The 15,145-nt window shown below is 41.2% G+C and overlaps 1 protein-coding gene across 1 annotated transcript; it reads right to left on the reverse strand.

The window, feature by feature from the left end:
• Window positions 1-1,347: 1,347 nt before the first annotated feature.
• Window positions 1,348-13,064, reverse strand: OSTC (oligosaccharyltransferase complex non-catalytic subunit). The gene is made up of 4 exons (XM_005896238.2): window positions 12,864-13,064; window positions 8,297-8,390; window positions 5,184-5,381; window positions 1,348-1,921 (listed from the first exon to the last, which is right to left on the reverse strand). Exons 1-4 carry the CDS (start codon window positions 13,000-13,002, stop codon window positions 1,903-1,905), a joined length of 450 nt encoding a protein of 149 aa, XP_005896300.1. The 5' UTR covers window positions 13,003-13,064; the 3' UTR covers window positions 1,348-1,902.
• Window positions 13,065-15,145: the final 2,081 nt, after the last annotated feature.

The raw sequence follows: 15,145 nt of genomic DNA on the forward strand, positions 1-15,145 counted from the left end.
TGCTGATGTTAATACTGCTTAGCAGGCTTTTTATCAGGCTGTTAACATTTTGGCAGTGTCCCCAAAAGCAAAAGTCTAGTACAAGGCACAACTTTTTCCTTCACATAAAACATTGCAATTTTACCAGTAGAATTATTTAAATACATCTCTTTGTGTTTAGTCAAAAAACAAAACCTTAAAAGCTATGACATAGAAACACACCCCAAACCTTAACAGCGCCATCTGGTGGTACTTAACAGGAACTTCTCACTATTCAATCTCTGGAAAAGACCTATGGAAATCATAAAACCTTTGTGTCACCTTGTCCATCTAGTTTAATCAGGTTTTAAAATAAGGCCAAAAAACAAAAAAACAGAAAATATAAGTTAAATCAAGCCTTTAAAGTTGGTGGATACATACAGGTCTTGTTTTCCTTTCTCAGAGCTTTGGATATAGTAACCACCTCTCCCACCTCTCATCACTAATGGACTGTTCTTGCATTGTTTTTGTTGGTTGTTATTTATCAGTATCTGAGATTTTATAAACATTTTTTAACTTTTCAATAATTTGACTTCCTTATAAGCATATAAGCTCTGTGCTCCCTGGCATACAATAGGTTCTCAAAACTTTCTGGATAAATAAATCAATCTTTTTAATGAACAGCTACATTTAGAGCAGTCCTGGAATAAGGGAAAAAATCCACCTGAGCTGAAATTTTACTGTAAACTTAAAGATCTTAGGATAAGAGTTGAGACCCCAGAGAAGCGTCCTCCTCCCAACCTCTATGACAACCACAAGTCTGTTCCCTACAGGATTCGCAGGCGGTGCAGTGGGAAAGAATCCGCCTGCCAGTGCAGGAAACACAAGGGATGCAGGCTGGATCCCTGGGTTGGGAGGATCGCTGGAGGACGAAATGGCAACCCACTCCAGCATCCTTGCCTGGAAAATCCCAAGGACAGAGAAGCCTGGCAGGCTGCAGTCCATGGAGTCGCAAAGAGTCAGACACAACTAAGCAACTGAGCATGCAGGCCCAGCCCGCTGGGGGGAACCAAAAGCCCTGGCTAGAAGAAATTAGGAGAAGACCAGACTAGTCTACAGATGTTTTTATGTGCTCAACACTGTATTAATTACTGGAAGTGAATGCCTGAAGGGAACTTCATCTAACACAATCACATTTAAAACCGACATGACTGCGTAGCCCATGCTTGAATATTTATAGGGATATGGATATTTATGTCACCTCATTAGACATCCTGCTGCCTACACCTGGAGACTTCAAGCTACCAACAGTAGCTTGATAGTTACAGGATGGGAGTGGATTAATTACAGACTGAAGATTAATACCATCAATGAAAAAAAACACAAAAGTTAATTAGAAAAATTATTTATTTCTGCTCCTTTCATACATCTTATTGTTCCTGAAACAGTCTTCCATATATATCTGAAACGATGTACTGTCACACACTCTGTTTAAAGGCAAAGCACCATTGGTAAAGCTGATCAGCTGTCCAGAGTTCTCAGCTTATGGGATCACGTGTCCTGATTTTACATTAATTTCTGAAGGTCAGAAAAGTCACCTCCAAAAAATGTTAAGGGGTTTGTAAAAAATAATCACTTTATTCAATATTATAGCTATAGAAATGAAGTACATTTTAAGAAATGAAAAAAAAAGAAGAAAATGTCACTTAATATCATTGGTACGTCAGTGAAGGCCAGCAGGAAAAAATACTGATAAGCTTGTCTCTGACACCAAGAAGACATTCTAGTCCACGCTTTAATATGCTTCCTATGTTTTCACTAGATGTTTCTTTTCTGCTGCTTTTCATCCTTCTCTGTATTTCATATCTGAGGACTGGTATAGCCTTTAAAATTTCATTAACAGGAGCAAATTCAGTACCTGCTGATTTCTTCTCAAAAGGCACTCTAACCCATCAGATAGCCCCTGTAAAACATAAAATTTATAAACACAAAGAGTGAAAAGGAAGCAACATTTCAAAGTGTCCCAAACAAATTTTATGATGAATCAAAGGACAATCTGAAAATATAAATGTGTGATTCCTCATTATGGTTCTTCTTTCATATCTTGCCCCCTCAAAAAATATAATACATTACTGGGCCTTGGTTCCATTATCCTTCCCCCTCAAAGGACAAATTTACAAACCAATATGCTAAATGACACCAGATAAGAAAAGAAAGAAAAGAAAATGTTATGTAAAAGTTAAAGCTAAGAGTTAGAATCAATCTCCTTTGGACTCTCACAATTCCAACAAGAGTCACAAAGCTTTTTATAGAAAGCAGCTCATTTCAATATCCCAGAAAGCCTAATATTACCAAAGGGAAGGATGGAGGGACCAGGAGCTGTCCATGCCTGGGAAGTGAGCCCTCGCACCCTGCGCCTGTTTCTTTAGGAAATGTCCTGACGGTGGGCAGGGGCGTCAGCTGTAGCTGTTGAGCAAGTCACACTTCACAATGTTCAAATAGAAGATCCTTTTACTAAATGGACAAGGTAGGCCCTGAAATTCCCTTTAAATTCAGGTAGTAACAGTCTGCTTTATAAAGCTCCAAACTTTTCCTTTTGCAATAAATCCTTGCAACCTATTAGGATCAAGAGGAAAATAGAAAGGCTGTGTAAAACTATCCACATTAAGAAAGGGGTGAAAACATCCTGTCCTCATTGATGCCTTTAGAACTTCTCTGCTTTTGACCCTGTTTCTAACATGAGTAGATAAGCTTGGGCAAACCTTAGCTTCCTCATCTGTAAAATGGAGTTACATCAAAGAATTTAAAGGATTATATAAGACAATCTACCAATATAGTAACTGCTACTCACAGCAGTAAGCACTTGACAAACATTAGCTATTATTAGTTCAGAGTCTCAAGTTTCTTCCTCTCTTAGGTGGCGGCAAAACACTGCATCATGGGGTTGATACCTCCCACCGTGCCTGACACAGCGCAGACACTCAGGAATGAGATTTTCCTCCTTCCAGCTCCTAGACCCACCTGACTCCCTACAGGTCTTGGGTCTACGTGCAGCCTAAGTGATCTCCTTAGAACTCATTTATCCCTTTCTTTCTGCTCTACCAGCCTAGCCGATTCACACTCTGAGCACAGAGATACAGAACTTTAATCTCACAACCCTGAGACAACCCAGGGTTGAATAAAAAATAAAAAGGCTCTTAACATATATATTCATTTTGAAGACCTCCACGTAAATTTGCTAAGGTAATGCCTGATACTTCACAAAAAGCATACTTCAAGACCTAAGCTTCACAAGTACTTAATCTGAAAGAGAACCGATAGGTGTATGTATATAACTGGATCACTTTGTTGTACTCCTGAAACTAACACAACACTGTAAACCAACGATACTCCATTACAAAAAAAAGATTAAACCAATAATAAAATAAAACCTGTCAGATAATTCTTAACAACGGTAACAAAAAAAAAAAGACCTAAGCTTCACAGGAAATAAAAGGTTCAAGAAGATTCTAAGAAGTGCCCACCACCAGTGTCGGCACCGAGGGAAGCTGCTCAACAGCTAGCTTATGCTATGAAACAAAAGAGCTGAGGACTCTTTAGGGACAGCTGTCGGTCATCTGCATGTGCTGATATGCAAACACAGGACATTTATCTCTTGATATAGTTATACGCTGCAGTATTCTTCCTTGTAATTAGTGTGTGACCTATGCTTCCGCATCAAATAAAGCCATCTTTTAATGTTTAAAACTGTCAGTAGGAAGGACACCAGGTCTTTTAAAAAGCATAGCTCAGAAAATATAAAACAGGTTGTACCCTTTCACTGCTATTGTTTTCTCAGGGTACCTGTTGTTAAGGATATCAGATTCTTGGTGAAAGGGAGTGCTACCCTGGAAGTTATCTTACGGCACAGCCATCTTTTATCTCAGATGCTAGCAACTTATCTGATGTGAAAAAATCCCTGGTTACTGGTGTTTTTTACTGTATTGTTGTTGCTGTCTCATTTATTACATATGTAACTGCTTCTATATGTTGGGACATCAAAGAGAATCTATGCCCAAGATAACACATCCCTTCCTTGCTGGTGGTAGTAACCACACCCGTCATGAGGAATGTACAGGCCCACAGACCTGGCTCATCATCTCTCTGGGGCCTGCAAATATGCCAAAATGCAATACTGTTGCGTCCCTTTATTTTCTAAAACTGTCCCATTGCTTCTCCCCATGCCACACTCAAGGTACCAGGCATTAGGAGCTGTAAATGAGAAACCACATCAGAGAGGGGACCATAAAGTCTTTCCTCTTTAAAATTTAAACCTTAGATTTGGCTGCTTGGTAAGTTACAGAAACAGCAATCTTTTGTTTAGACTACTGTTCTGTTTTGACTACATCTATCTACACCTGAAACCCAGAGAGTATACTCCTGTTTCTTATTTCCTATTGTTAGATCTTAGTCAACTATCTTGGAAATTGGCCTACAGAATGCAGAAAACAAATGTTTACATAAATAATTACAAAAGATGAAAGTAATCCAGAGAATTAAACAATTTTCAAAATTTTTTTCTAAGCAGGAGATAGCTCAGCTCTGTTATCCTATCCTTCAAATGCCATTTTCTTTCTTTTCTGGGGGGGGCAGCGCCACGGCACACGGCTTGCAGGATCTTAAGTTTCCCAAGCAGGGGTCAAACACAGGCCCTGCAGTGAAAGCACCAAGTCCTAACCACTGGACCGCCAAGGAATTCCCAAACCAATTTATTTTTGTCCCAAAGATAACGTAAGCTTTCTGAATGAATCTAAATAATGTAATATATATATGAAAGTCTCTTTTCTGTCCAAGGCTTAATCGATTTTCCTCCTATCAATATTCAGAAAGCAGCAGCAATTAATGGCTTGAAAATATTCTCTATTATTATTAGTTCTATGGGAATTCTTCCAAGGTCACAGATTAACCAAAAAGCACTTTTAGAGAAAAGCCTCCATCAGCGGTCACTGATGCTACAGCAAAATAACTGGATTTTCTCATGAACATACATGGAAATAACAGGAAGATCTGTTTGTTTCCATTTTGCTACTAACCTTAAGCAAGTCACACATTTCTTTGGTTCTCAAAATGTTCATCTATTTAAATGAGGGTTAAATTAAATCTCCTATGATTTCACATGATCCACAAAATTATTTTACTAGTTTGCAAGTTAAGATATTGATTATACAAAGCACTGAATAACTTACGGCAGCTTCATTCTCATGAATACTCTAGCCATGAAAAAACTCAATAGGACACACACGAATCCAATGAATAAAAGAAGAAACCTATTGAGTTTGGGAATGTTTGGTGCATTGGATCTGTCCAGGATTATAAAACCTAAACCTCCCATTGTAAACAGGAAGCTGGATGCAAGTCCTTCCATAATGTACTGTCCATTTACTCTGAAAAAGAAGAAAACAGCAAAACAGTCAATGAAAATTTCCAGAAAAATAAAAAGTTTTTTCCTCAGATTGAAATTCCTATTTCTGCTAAAACATTTTTGTGTTTATTTTTTATTCTTGTAAGTGTTTTACCATATTTCTGGCTATTCATTCCAATAATTATTTATTGAGAGCCTATTATGCATCAAGTACTGTTCTAGGCTCTGGAAATATAACAATGAACAAAACAAGAGAAAAATCTTTCATCTTCATGGAGCTTATGCGCAAAAAAAAAACTTTAAAACTCAACTAACACAACTATCTACGTAAAACCAAAATGCACATTTTAATTATTAGCTTAAAAAGTCAACTACTATAGGTACATGAACCTTTTACGCAGAATTTTAGTTTTGCTTTTAAAAGTTATGTTATTTAAATGTCTACTATCGATTTCAAATTGTGAACTGGTTAGAAATGTTTCCTGAGTTTTATAGTAATTAACAAACCTCTTATTTCAAAGGGAAATTTTTAAAAGCAAGTTTTCTTAATTAAGGCTTCATGAACTCCACAAAGATTTCCAGCAACCTATAAACTCTTCAGTTCCTGTATATACGTGCATATGATTGTTCTAGTGTGTGTGCGTGCTCAACTGTGTCCCACTCTTTGCGACCCCCGTGGACTGTAGCCTGCCAAGCGCCTCTGTCCACAGAATTTCCCAGGCAAGAGTACTGGAGTGCATGGCCATGTCCTCCAGGGGATCTTCCTGACCCAGGAATCGAACCTGAGTCTCCTGCATCTCCTGCACTGGCAGGCAGAGTCTTTACAACTGCGCCACCCGGGAAGCCTCTTTCTAGGGGTGAAAAGCTTTCAAATTCTCAAGAGTTCATGGACCCCAAAAGGCACATTTCTCTGTTAAAGATATGATTTATACAAAGACACATGTAAATAAAGTATATGCATGCATGTGTGTATGTATGTGTATATATACATACATTTGCTAAACTAATTGCTTTAACTGAAAACAACACATGCAGCAGTTTCAAAATTCAAATTCAAATGTCAACCCTGTGAAAAGTCTCCCTACCAGCAGGATGTCCAGCCACCCAGAACCCTCTTCCCTGCAGAGAATCATGGTAATCTTTCCAGGAATATTCTCTGCATGGAATACCATTCGTGTAACTGTAAATACAAATATGGGGCTTCCCTGGTGGCTCAATGGTTAAGAATCTGCCTGCCAATGCAGGAGATGACAGTCCAATCCCTGGGTCAGGAAGATCCCCTGGAGGAGGAAATGGCAACCCACTCCAATATTCTTGCCTGGAGAATCCCATGGACAGAGGAACCTGGTGGGCTCCAGTCCATGGGGTTGCAAAGAGTTGGACACCACTGAGAGTGAGCACAAACACACACAAACACAAATAAAGAGCTATCTTTAGGTAGACAGTTACCAAGTGGATTTTATAAGGCAATACAACAAACACTGTTCAAGGGAAATAAACAACAGGAACTCTCAAGTCTCAAATATTACTTTTCTTATTTAACAGTATAGGGTCTTCCCTAGTAGCTCAGCTGGTAAAGAATCTGCCTGCGATGCAAGAGACCCCAGTTTGATTCCTGGGTTGGGAAGATCCGCTGGAGAAGGGATAGGCTACCCACTCCAATATTCTTGGGCTTTGCTGGTGGCTCAGCTGGTAAAGAATCTGCCTGCAATGTGGGAAACCTGGGTTCGATCCCTGGGTTGGGAAGATCCCCTGGAGAAGGGAATGGCAACCCACTCCAGTCTTATGGCCTGGAGAATTCCATGGACCACACAGTCACACGGAGAAGGCAATGGCACCCCACTCCAGTACTCTTGCCTGGAAAATCTCATGGATGGAGAAGCCTGGTAGACTGCAGTCCATGGGGTTGCTAAGAGTCAGATATGACTGTGCAACTTCACTTTCACTTTTCATTTTCATGCACTGGAGAAGGAAATAGCAACCCACTCCAATGTTCTTGCCTGGAGAATCCCAGGGATGGGGGAGCCTGGTGGGCTGCCGTCCATGGGGTCACACAGAGCCAGACACGACTGAAGTGACTTAGCAGCAGCATACAGTCACAAAGAGTCGGACACGACTGAGCGACTTTCACTTCACTTCACAACAAACACTGTTCAGGAAAAATAAACAGCGGGACCTCCCAAGTCTCAAATATTATTTTTCTTATTTAACAGTATAATCCAGTGGCCCAATTTTGGGGGGGGGGTTGTGCTGGGTCTTCACTGCTGTTTGAGGGCTTTTCTGCCCTAGTTGGAGTGACTGGGGGCTACTCTTGCAGAGCCTGGGCTCTAGGCGCAGGGGCTCCACCAGATGCAAGGGCTCTGGAGTGCAGGCTAAGTAGCTGAGGTGCACACATTGAGCTGCTCCGCAGTATGTGAGGTCTTCCCTGACCAGGGATCAAACTGCAGTGAAAGGCAGATTCTTAACCACTGGACCACCAGCAAAGCCGCACGTATTTTTCCTTAAATGGCCAAACAGTATATATCTTAGGCTTGTCACCCATATAGTTTGTGTCACACTTACCACAGTAGCTTGAAAGCAGCCATAGATAGTATAGAAGTAAATGGTTGTACCTAACTCCAATAAAGCTTTATTTACAAATAAATACGTACCAGTTTACTGACCCTAGAACAGCCTACAAATAAATGTATTTTAAACTGATCTCTTCCTTTAAATAAGTGATTATGCCCATCATTGTGAAATATTTTCTAATAAACGGATAATATACTTTTATTCTTGTTCTTGTCCACTTCCTACAATCTCTAAATTTAGCATTTTAAAACAGCTATTGTCAAAATACAAATCGACCCAATAGGTTGTGCCATAATTTTAAATACGCAGGCATGCCCCAGCAATCTTCTTTCCCACCATCGAATCACTCAAAATGGTATCTTTTACCTGTAGGCCAAGAAAGCGACTGGTCTCTGATGCCCGTGTTCATCAGTCACTGAGCCGACACTTGGAGGTTCAACAATAACATCATAAATGATTCCTAAATGAAAGGTAAGAACACAGATTAGACTAAATTTCTAATTTATTTAGTTTGTGTCTATCTCTAAAGTGAAAGTGTTAGTTGTTCAGTTGCATCTGATTCTTTGTGACCCTATGGACTGTAGCTTGCCAGAGTCCTCTGTCCATGGAATTCTCCAGGTAAGAATACTGGAGTGGTTAGCCATTTCCTTCTCCAGGGGATCGTCCTGCCCCAGGGTCAAACTGGGTCTCCTGCATTGCAAGAGGAACCTTTACTGTCTGAGTCAACAGGGAAGCCCATTTGTCTCTAGAGGTTCATTTGTATTTAAGTAATATTTCCTTTTGGGGCTTCCCAGGCGGTGCTAGTGGTAAAGAACCTGCCTGCCAAAGCAGGAGACGCAGGTTCGATCCCTGGGTGAGGAAGACCCCCTGGAAAAGGAAATGGCAACCCACTCTAGTATTCTTGCCTGGAGAATCCCATGGACAGAGGAGCCTGGCGGGGTACAGTCGATGGGAGTCATGAAGAGTTGGACACCACTGAGTAACTGAGCAGAGAAATCTTAGAGCCTGAGTGCTGGAGAAGATTGGGAGCCCATTCATAGAAAGATACTGAAGTTAAAGGAAGTATCTGTCTCTAAAGATGCATTTATATTTAAACAGAACTGCTCTAATGTATTATTACAGTGAAATGAGGCCCAGCTTATCTCCTATACTTCAGATAAACCATTCAGAAATTCAACTCAGTGTTTTTAGAATGACTTGTAAATCAGAATTATCTCCAAAAAGAGATATTTTATGACAGAATTCATTCAGTAACTGTTTCCAAACTCAAGAATGACTCCACAATAAAGGAAATTTAACATTAAAGGCTACTTCTAATTCAAGAAAAATGTTACACATATGCTTGGATATGTTTCTATAATTAAGAGATAACTAGAGAATTTTTCTTGCTTAAAAGTAAAATGAGACATTTTAAAATCACATCATTAAGCAGACTGGCAATACAGGAGGCACATGATCATTAATATCTTTCATTATGTCTTAATGACCACTTATGTTACTGCCCATCGACACTGTTTTCCAAATCTCCTGCTGTCAACATCTACTCTTTTACCTTCTCCACGGTTTTCGACCATCCTCATTTTTAGCTTTTTTTAAGCATAGCAAGATGGTCTCCCTCACCTCTGATAACAAAACCACCATTTAGGAATTGCCTAATGCTACCTCACCATCAAATCCACAAACTGGAACCAGCTTCCATCTTCACCTCCTTCCCTCCAGCTAGACCAGAGGAAGAGTCCCTCCTCCTATCACGATGGGATCCCCTTTGCAATCATCAGGACTCCACACCCTTACCATTTCAAAGACTGTTCCTCTGGCTAGCTCCTGTCTTTCCTGTATTATCTATCAACCTCCCATTCCCTACATCAACCTTTCCTTGACACCAGATCCTCCTAGTTAACATTCTATTTCTATGCTTCCTTTTGGAAAGGGAGCCAGGCTTCTTTCTGGAAAAGACAAAAAGAATTTGGTAAACTTGCTGTCTCCACTTTCTCATTTACCCTTCATTCCTTAACTCACTCCAATCTGACTTCTGCCACCACTGATATTACTCTTGCTAAGGTGACCAATGACCTTGCTGTGGTCAAATTCAAAGGACACTTTCAGTTCTCAGCTTAGGAGGTTTCCTAGCAGCACTCCATCCAGTTTACTAAATCCATTTCTTGGGGGGTGGGAGGGATGGCTTCTTATGGCTTTTGTGACACTCCTATCCATGTTTTTCTTGCTATCTCTCTTGCTGAGCCGCTTCTATAAAACCACTAAACATCAGAGTTCCCTAGGGTTTGATCCACTATTTTCTTCTCTTTCTACATTCTTTTCCCAACTGAACCAATCCCTTCACGTGGCTTTTCTATGCTAATGATCCTCAACGTGCCAACACCTATTAAATGTTCACACCGTTAAAATTAGATGTAAGCAAGGAGATCCAACCAATCCATCCTAAAGGAAATCAGTCCTGAATATTCATTGGAAGGACTGATGCTGAAGCTGAAACTCCAATACTCTGGCCACCTGATGTGAAGAACTGACTCATTTGAAAAGACCCTGATGCTGGGAATGACTGAGGCAGGAGGAGACGGGGATGACAGAGAATGGGATGTTTGGATGCCATCAGCGACTCAATGGACTTGAGTCTGAGTAAGGTCCAGGAGGTGGTGATGGACAGGGGAGCCTGGCGTACTTCAGTCCATGGGTCGCAAAGAGTCAGACACAACTGAGTAACTGAACTGAACCGAAGCTCCATAAGGACAGAAATTCTGTCTCTGTTCTTCAATATCTGGCTTATAGGAGGAGTTCCAAAAACATGTTATTGACTAACTTCAATACAAACCTCTTTTCTCACTTCCTATCTGCATACTTGACATTTTCAACTAATTATAGTTGGTCTGTCCAACTATTACATATCCCAAAGTGACCTCTGGATTCACCATTCCCCACCAAAAAACCACTTTATTTCTTTAGTCTTCTCAGAAAATGACACTTCCGCCTACTCAGTGCTCAAACTGGATACCAGTAAAATAGTAAAATTCCTTCACGCCATTCTCCCCCTACATCCAATCAATCATCACCAAGATTCTGCTTCCAAGATATCTTTCATTGTATCTTCCTCCATCTCCGCTGCCACCATCCTAAGTACACTGTAAAACCCACCTAATTGGTCTCTTAATCCCATATTTGTTCAAACTTTTCCCTCTGCCCAGATACTCTTCCCCCAATCTTGCAGCCTTTGGCTAACACATCATTTCCTCAGGGTCTCCAACGTAAATGATGTTCCTAACTCTGATTATTTTTCAAAACCTCTTTTTCTTTTCCTTCAAGGCACTTGTGGCAATCTGCAATGGAAAAAATGTTATGGAGAAAAGTTTACATGAGATTTAATGTGTCTCAACCAATGGCATGATAAGCATCATGAAGGGAGGGCCCTTATCTGTTATAGTCATTGTTCTCTCCAGTACTTAATGCCTAGAACTTAATAGGGACTCAGTACATTATTTGCTATTTCTCAGCAATAAGTATTGTTATTTATAAAGGTACACTCAGTATTCAGGTGATTCCTTTCCAGTGGCAAAACCAACTCCCGTATGAGATAGCTCATGGCCTTGGCCACTAAAAGGGGTCCTCTCACTTCCGCCAGAAGTTAGGGCAAAGAATCTCCCCATTACAAAAACTGACAGGGAAAAAGGAGCCAGAATGAAAACTGTGAGGTTTCCAGTAAAGGCCCTGGCTCCAAGGGAGGTTAAGGATTACAGGAAAGATTTCTAGCAGATGAGGATTTTTTTTAAAAAAGCAACATGCGTTTTAAATTTTGTTTATTCAGTTCAGCCCCTATTAATGTGCTGAGCAAATGTTAATACTAATGTTATGCTTGGACAGTATCTTAGCAACATAAAAAGTATTTTAAATGTAACTTATTTTGAACATAAATTAACTGTCATTATCCTAGATTTGGGAGAAGGGTAAACCTAAAGGTTCATGCTAGAACTAATCCCACATTTCAAATACTTCCCTCTTCAATGCCAATTATTCTCACAAAACATCTATGAAAATGATGTCTCCGACTATTCCCTTAAAAATAGTCATCTGCTCTTGCTGTCCTTAATCTGTACAGCTTTAATTTTATCATTTCCAAATTAAGCTCTCCACTTCCCAAAATCCAAAAGTGCAGTAGCACAGTGCTGAGTAAATCATGGAAATGTTGAAGGGGTGGTGGCTATGAAAAGACTGCAGCCGGATTGCCAACTCACCACTATATAAAGCGACGCCCCTTTTGCAAAGAACAGGATAAGATGATAATGCAAAAGTGTTCAAAAGTAATGCTATTCCCCTTATTCTTTAAATTCTCCACTTCTGCTCTCTCAAATACGACAGCTTCTGAAAATTTATCTCCAACCTCAAATATTTATCAAAACCGTGGGTTTCAGAAGATTCCATTCATATGTATTGCTGACTGAGGAGAAAGCGACACCAAGCCTTAGGTTTGAGCTAACAAATCCAGACTGTTCAGTGTCTACCAAAGTTCCAGGGACCACAGACAGAGAAGGTAGAAGTCCCACACCCTCCTGATCAACAGTGGAAATAGAATGGGCCAGAACAGATTTTCCCAGGGCCTTTATTAAGTAACTCATGGCATGCAATAACAGCAGCAACAAGCTGGGCTTGAAAAACACACTATTCAACTCGGATCGTTTAGCTAAGAGGCCAGGAAAGTGAAGGCAACGGGATAGAGAACACGACTCCTCTCAAGATACAAGACAGGGCGTGAGGGTAAAGAAACCTTTGGGCGGTGAACACTTAGGACCCCAGAATTTCCCTCCACCCTCCGAAAAGACTGAGAGCAGGGCGATGCTTTCCCCGGCTGAAAGTCAGGGAACTGACGCGCCCCCGGGGCGGGCCGGCTCTCCGAGCCTCTCGGGCCCCCGGCAGGCCGAGTTACCTCCGGTAATGAGGAAGTAAGACACCACCACCAGAGCGTACACCGTCATGGCCGACGGCATGTGCACCCAGGGCGGCTTCTTCAGCTTCAGGTTCGGGCATTCGAGCACTAAGAACGGGACTCGGTACAAACTCTCCATGTTGGCGGTAGCAGGGGACGCTCTCGGCCTCCAGCCCCACGCGACACCCGGAAACAGGCCCACCCTCCCTTTCCCCGGCGCGTGCGCAGGGAAGCGACCGGCAGGTCCGCAACGCTCGGAGGCAGTGTGTACACCCCCAGAAGAAAAGAAGGAACTATAAAAACGGATAAGTGACGTGACCCAAAACTATGTATTACAGAATCTTGTGAAACATAAATTTGAATAAGAAGTTCAGTTATTGCCAATGAATAAACAGGCGATTTATGCACCTTCAAGGACCTGCAGGCCTTCAGACGTGGCCAAGCCGGAGAAGCAGAGGGAACGGAATCTATCTGAGCCCCTCCCACTCACAGATACCGCGGATTTTGGAAGCTGATTGGACGCGGAGCGCCCTAGGTTCCCAGAGCCAGAGGATGAATGGGGAAGTTTGGGAAATGTCTTTTTTATTAGCGGGTTTTTCAAGAGTTTGAGAAAGTCCTAGGTTGTTGAGCTTTTACTTCCTGATGTAGCAGTGATGCTAATAATAATAACTGTTAATAATAATTGCTACGTTAATATTTTATAACATTTGAAAATATATATCTAATTTACAGCTATCACAAATGTCAAGAAGACATCGCCACAAGATGCCTAAAGCGGAGACTTTGAAGTGACCAAAATACTATTTTAAATAACCCGTGTCCTCTGCTCTTTTCGTAAATGCTTTCGTAAAATCTTTCAGGCCGAAAATCTTGAGATCCTCCTGGTTTCTCTATGAAACCTCCATGTCCAAAGTATCAACAGATCTTTTTGGTTGTACTACTACCAAAAAAAAAAAAAAATCTAATTCATCCACTTCTCTCCATTCCATATTTACCACCCTAGTGGAAGGCACCATCGTATATAGCCTGGGCTAGAAATTTACAATCCAAGCGAATGAAAATAATTGATGGAGAATTTGTCTTTGGGGATGGACTAGATGGCCTAAAAAGTTTTTTTGTTTTCTGTTTAGTTTTTCTTTTTTATATACTCTCTTGAAAGTGAAAGTGAAGTCGCTCAGTCGTGTCCGACTCTTTGCAACCTCGTGGACTGTAGCCCACCAGCCTTCTCCGTCCATGGGATTCTCCAGGCAAGAATACTGGAGCAGGTTGCCATTTCCTTCTCCAGGGGATCTTCCTGACTCAGGGATCCAACCCAGGTTTCCCACATTGCAGGCAGATGCTTTACCTTTGAGACACCACAATTTTTTACACGATGGCATGAGCTCAGACGGTAAAGCGTCCGCAGCAATGCAGGAGACCTGGGTTCGATTCCTGGGTTGGGAAGATCCCCTGGAGAAGGAAATGGCAATCCACTCCAGCACTCTTGCCTGGAAAATCCCATGGACGCAGGAGCCTGATAGGCTACGGTCCATGGGGTAGCAAAGAGTCGGACACGACTGAGCGACTTCACTTTCGCTTTCTTGCGTTGGTTCTGCAATTTCAGTGACTCAATTAATGAGAAATTGTTTAAATACCATAATAATAAAAATACTTATAAAATGTAGTAGCATCTAACTCTAAATATAGACGAGGCTTGCTGCCCTAACTGTTTACCAGTGAGAGTCTCCCCAGAGTCTTACTTAGTGTGTATTAAGGAAGGTATGTTAATGGTAGATTATGAGAGAGCCACTAATAACACCAATAATAAAAGCTGTTTACACCACAGCCAGCATTTATACATGGGAAGTTTTTCTGGGGACTATACAACAGAATATTTCTGAAATTCCCATGCTGCTGCTGCTGCCGCTAAGTCACTTCAGTTGTGTCTGACTCTGTGTGACCCCATAGACGGTGGCCCACCAGGTTCCTCTGTCCCTGGGATTCTCCACTCAGGAATACTGGAGTGGGTTGCCACTTCCTTCTCTAATGCATGCATGCATGCTAAGTCGCTTCAGTCGTGTCCGACTCTGCGACCCTATGGACAACAGCCCACCAGGCTCCTCTGTCCACAGGATTCTCCAGGCAAGAATACCAGAGTGGGTTGCCATTTCCTTCTCCAGAAATTCCCATAGTTTTATAAATAAGGAAAACTTTGGAACAATTAAAAATATGTTGCCTTGAAAAAAATAAGAAAAAATGTATAAATTAAAATTTTTAAGCTTCCTTCATATCTTCTGAAGGGA

The sequence above is a fragment of the Bos mutus genome, chromosome 6 (assembly GCF_027580195.1).
Source record: "Bos mutus isolate GX-2022 chromosome 6, NWIPB_WYAK_1.1, whole genome shotgun sequence".
Taxonomy (NCBI): Eukaryota; Metazoa; Chordata; class Mammalia; order Artiodactyla; family Bovidae; genus Bos; species Bos mutus.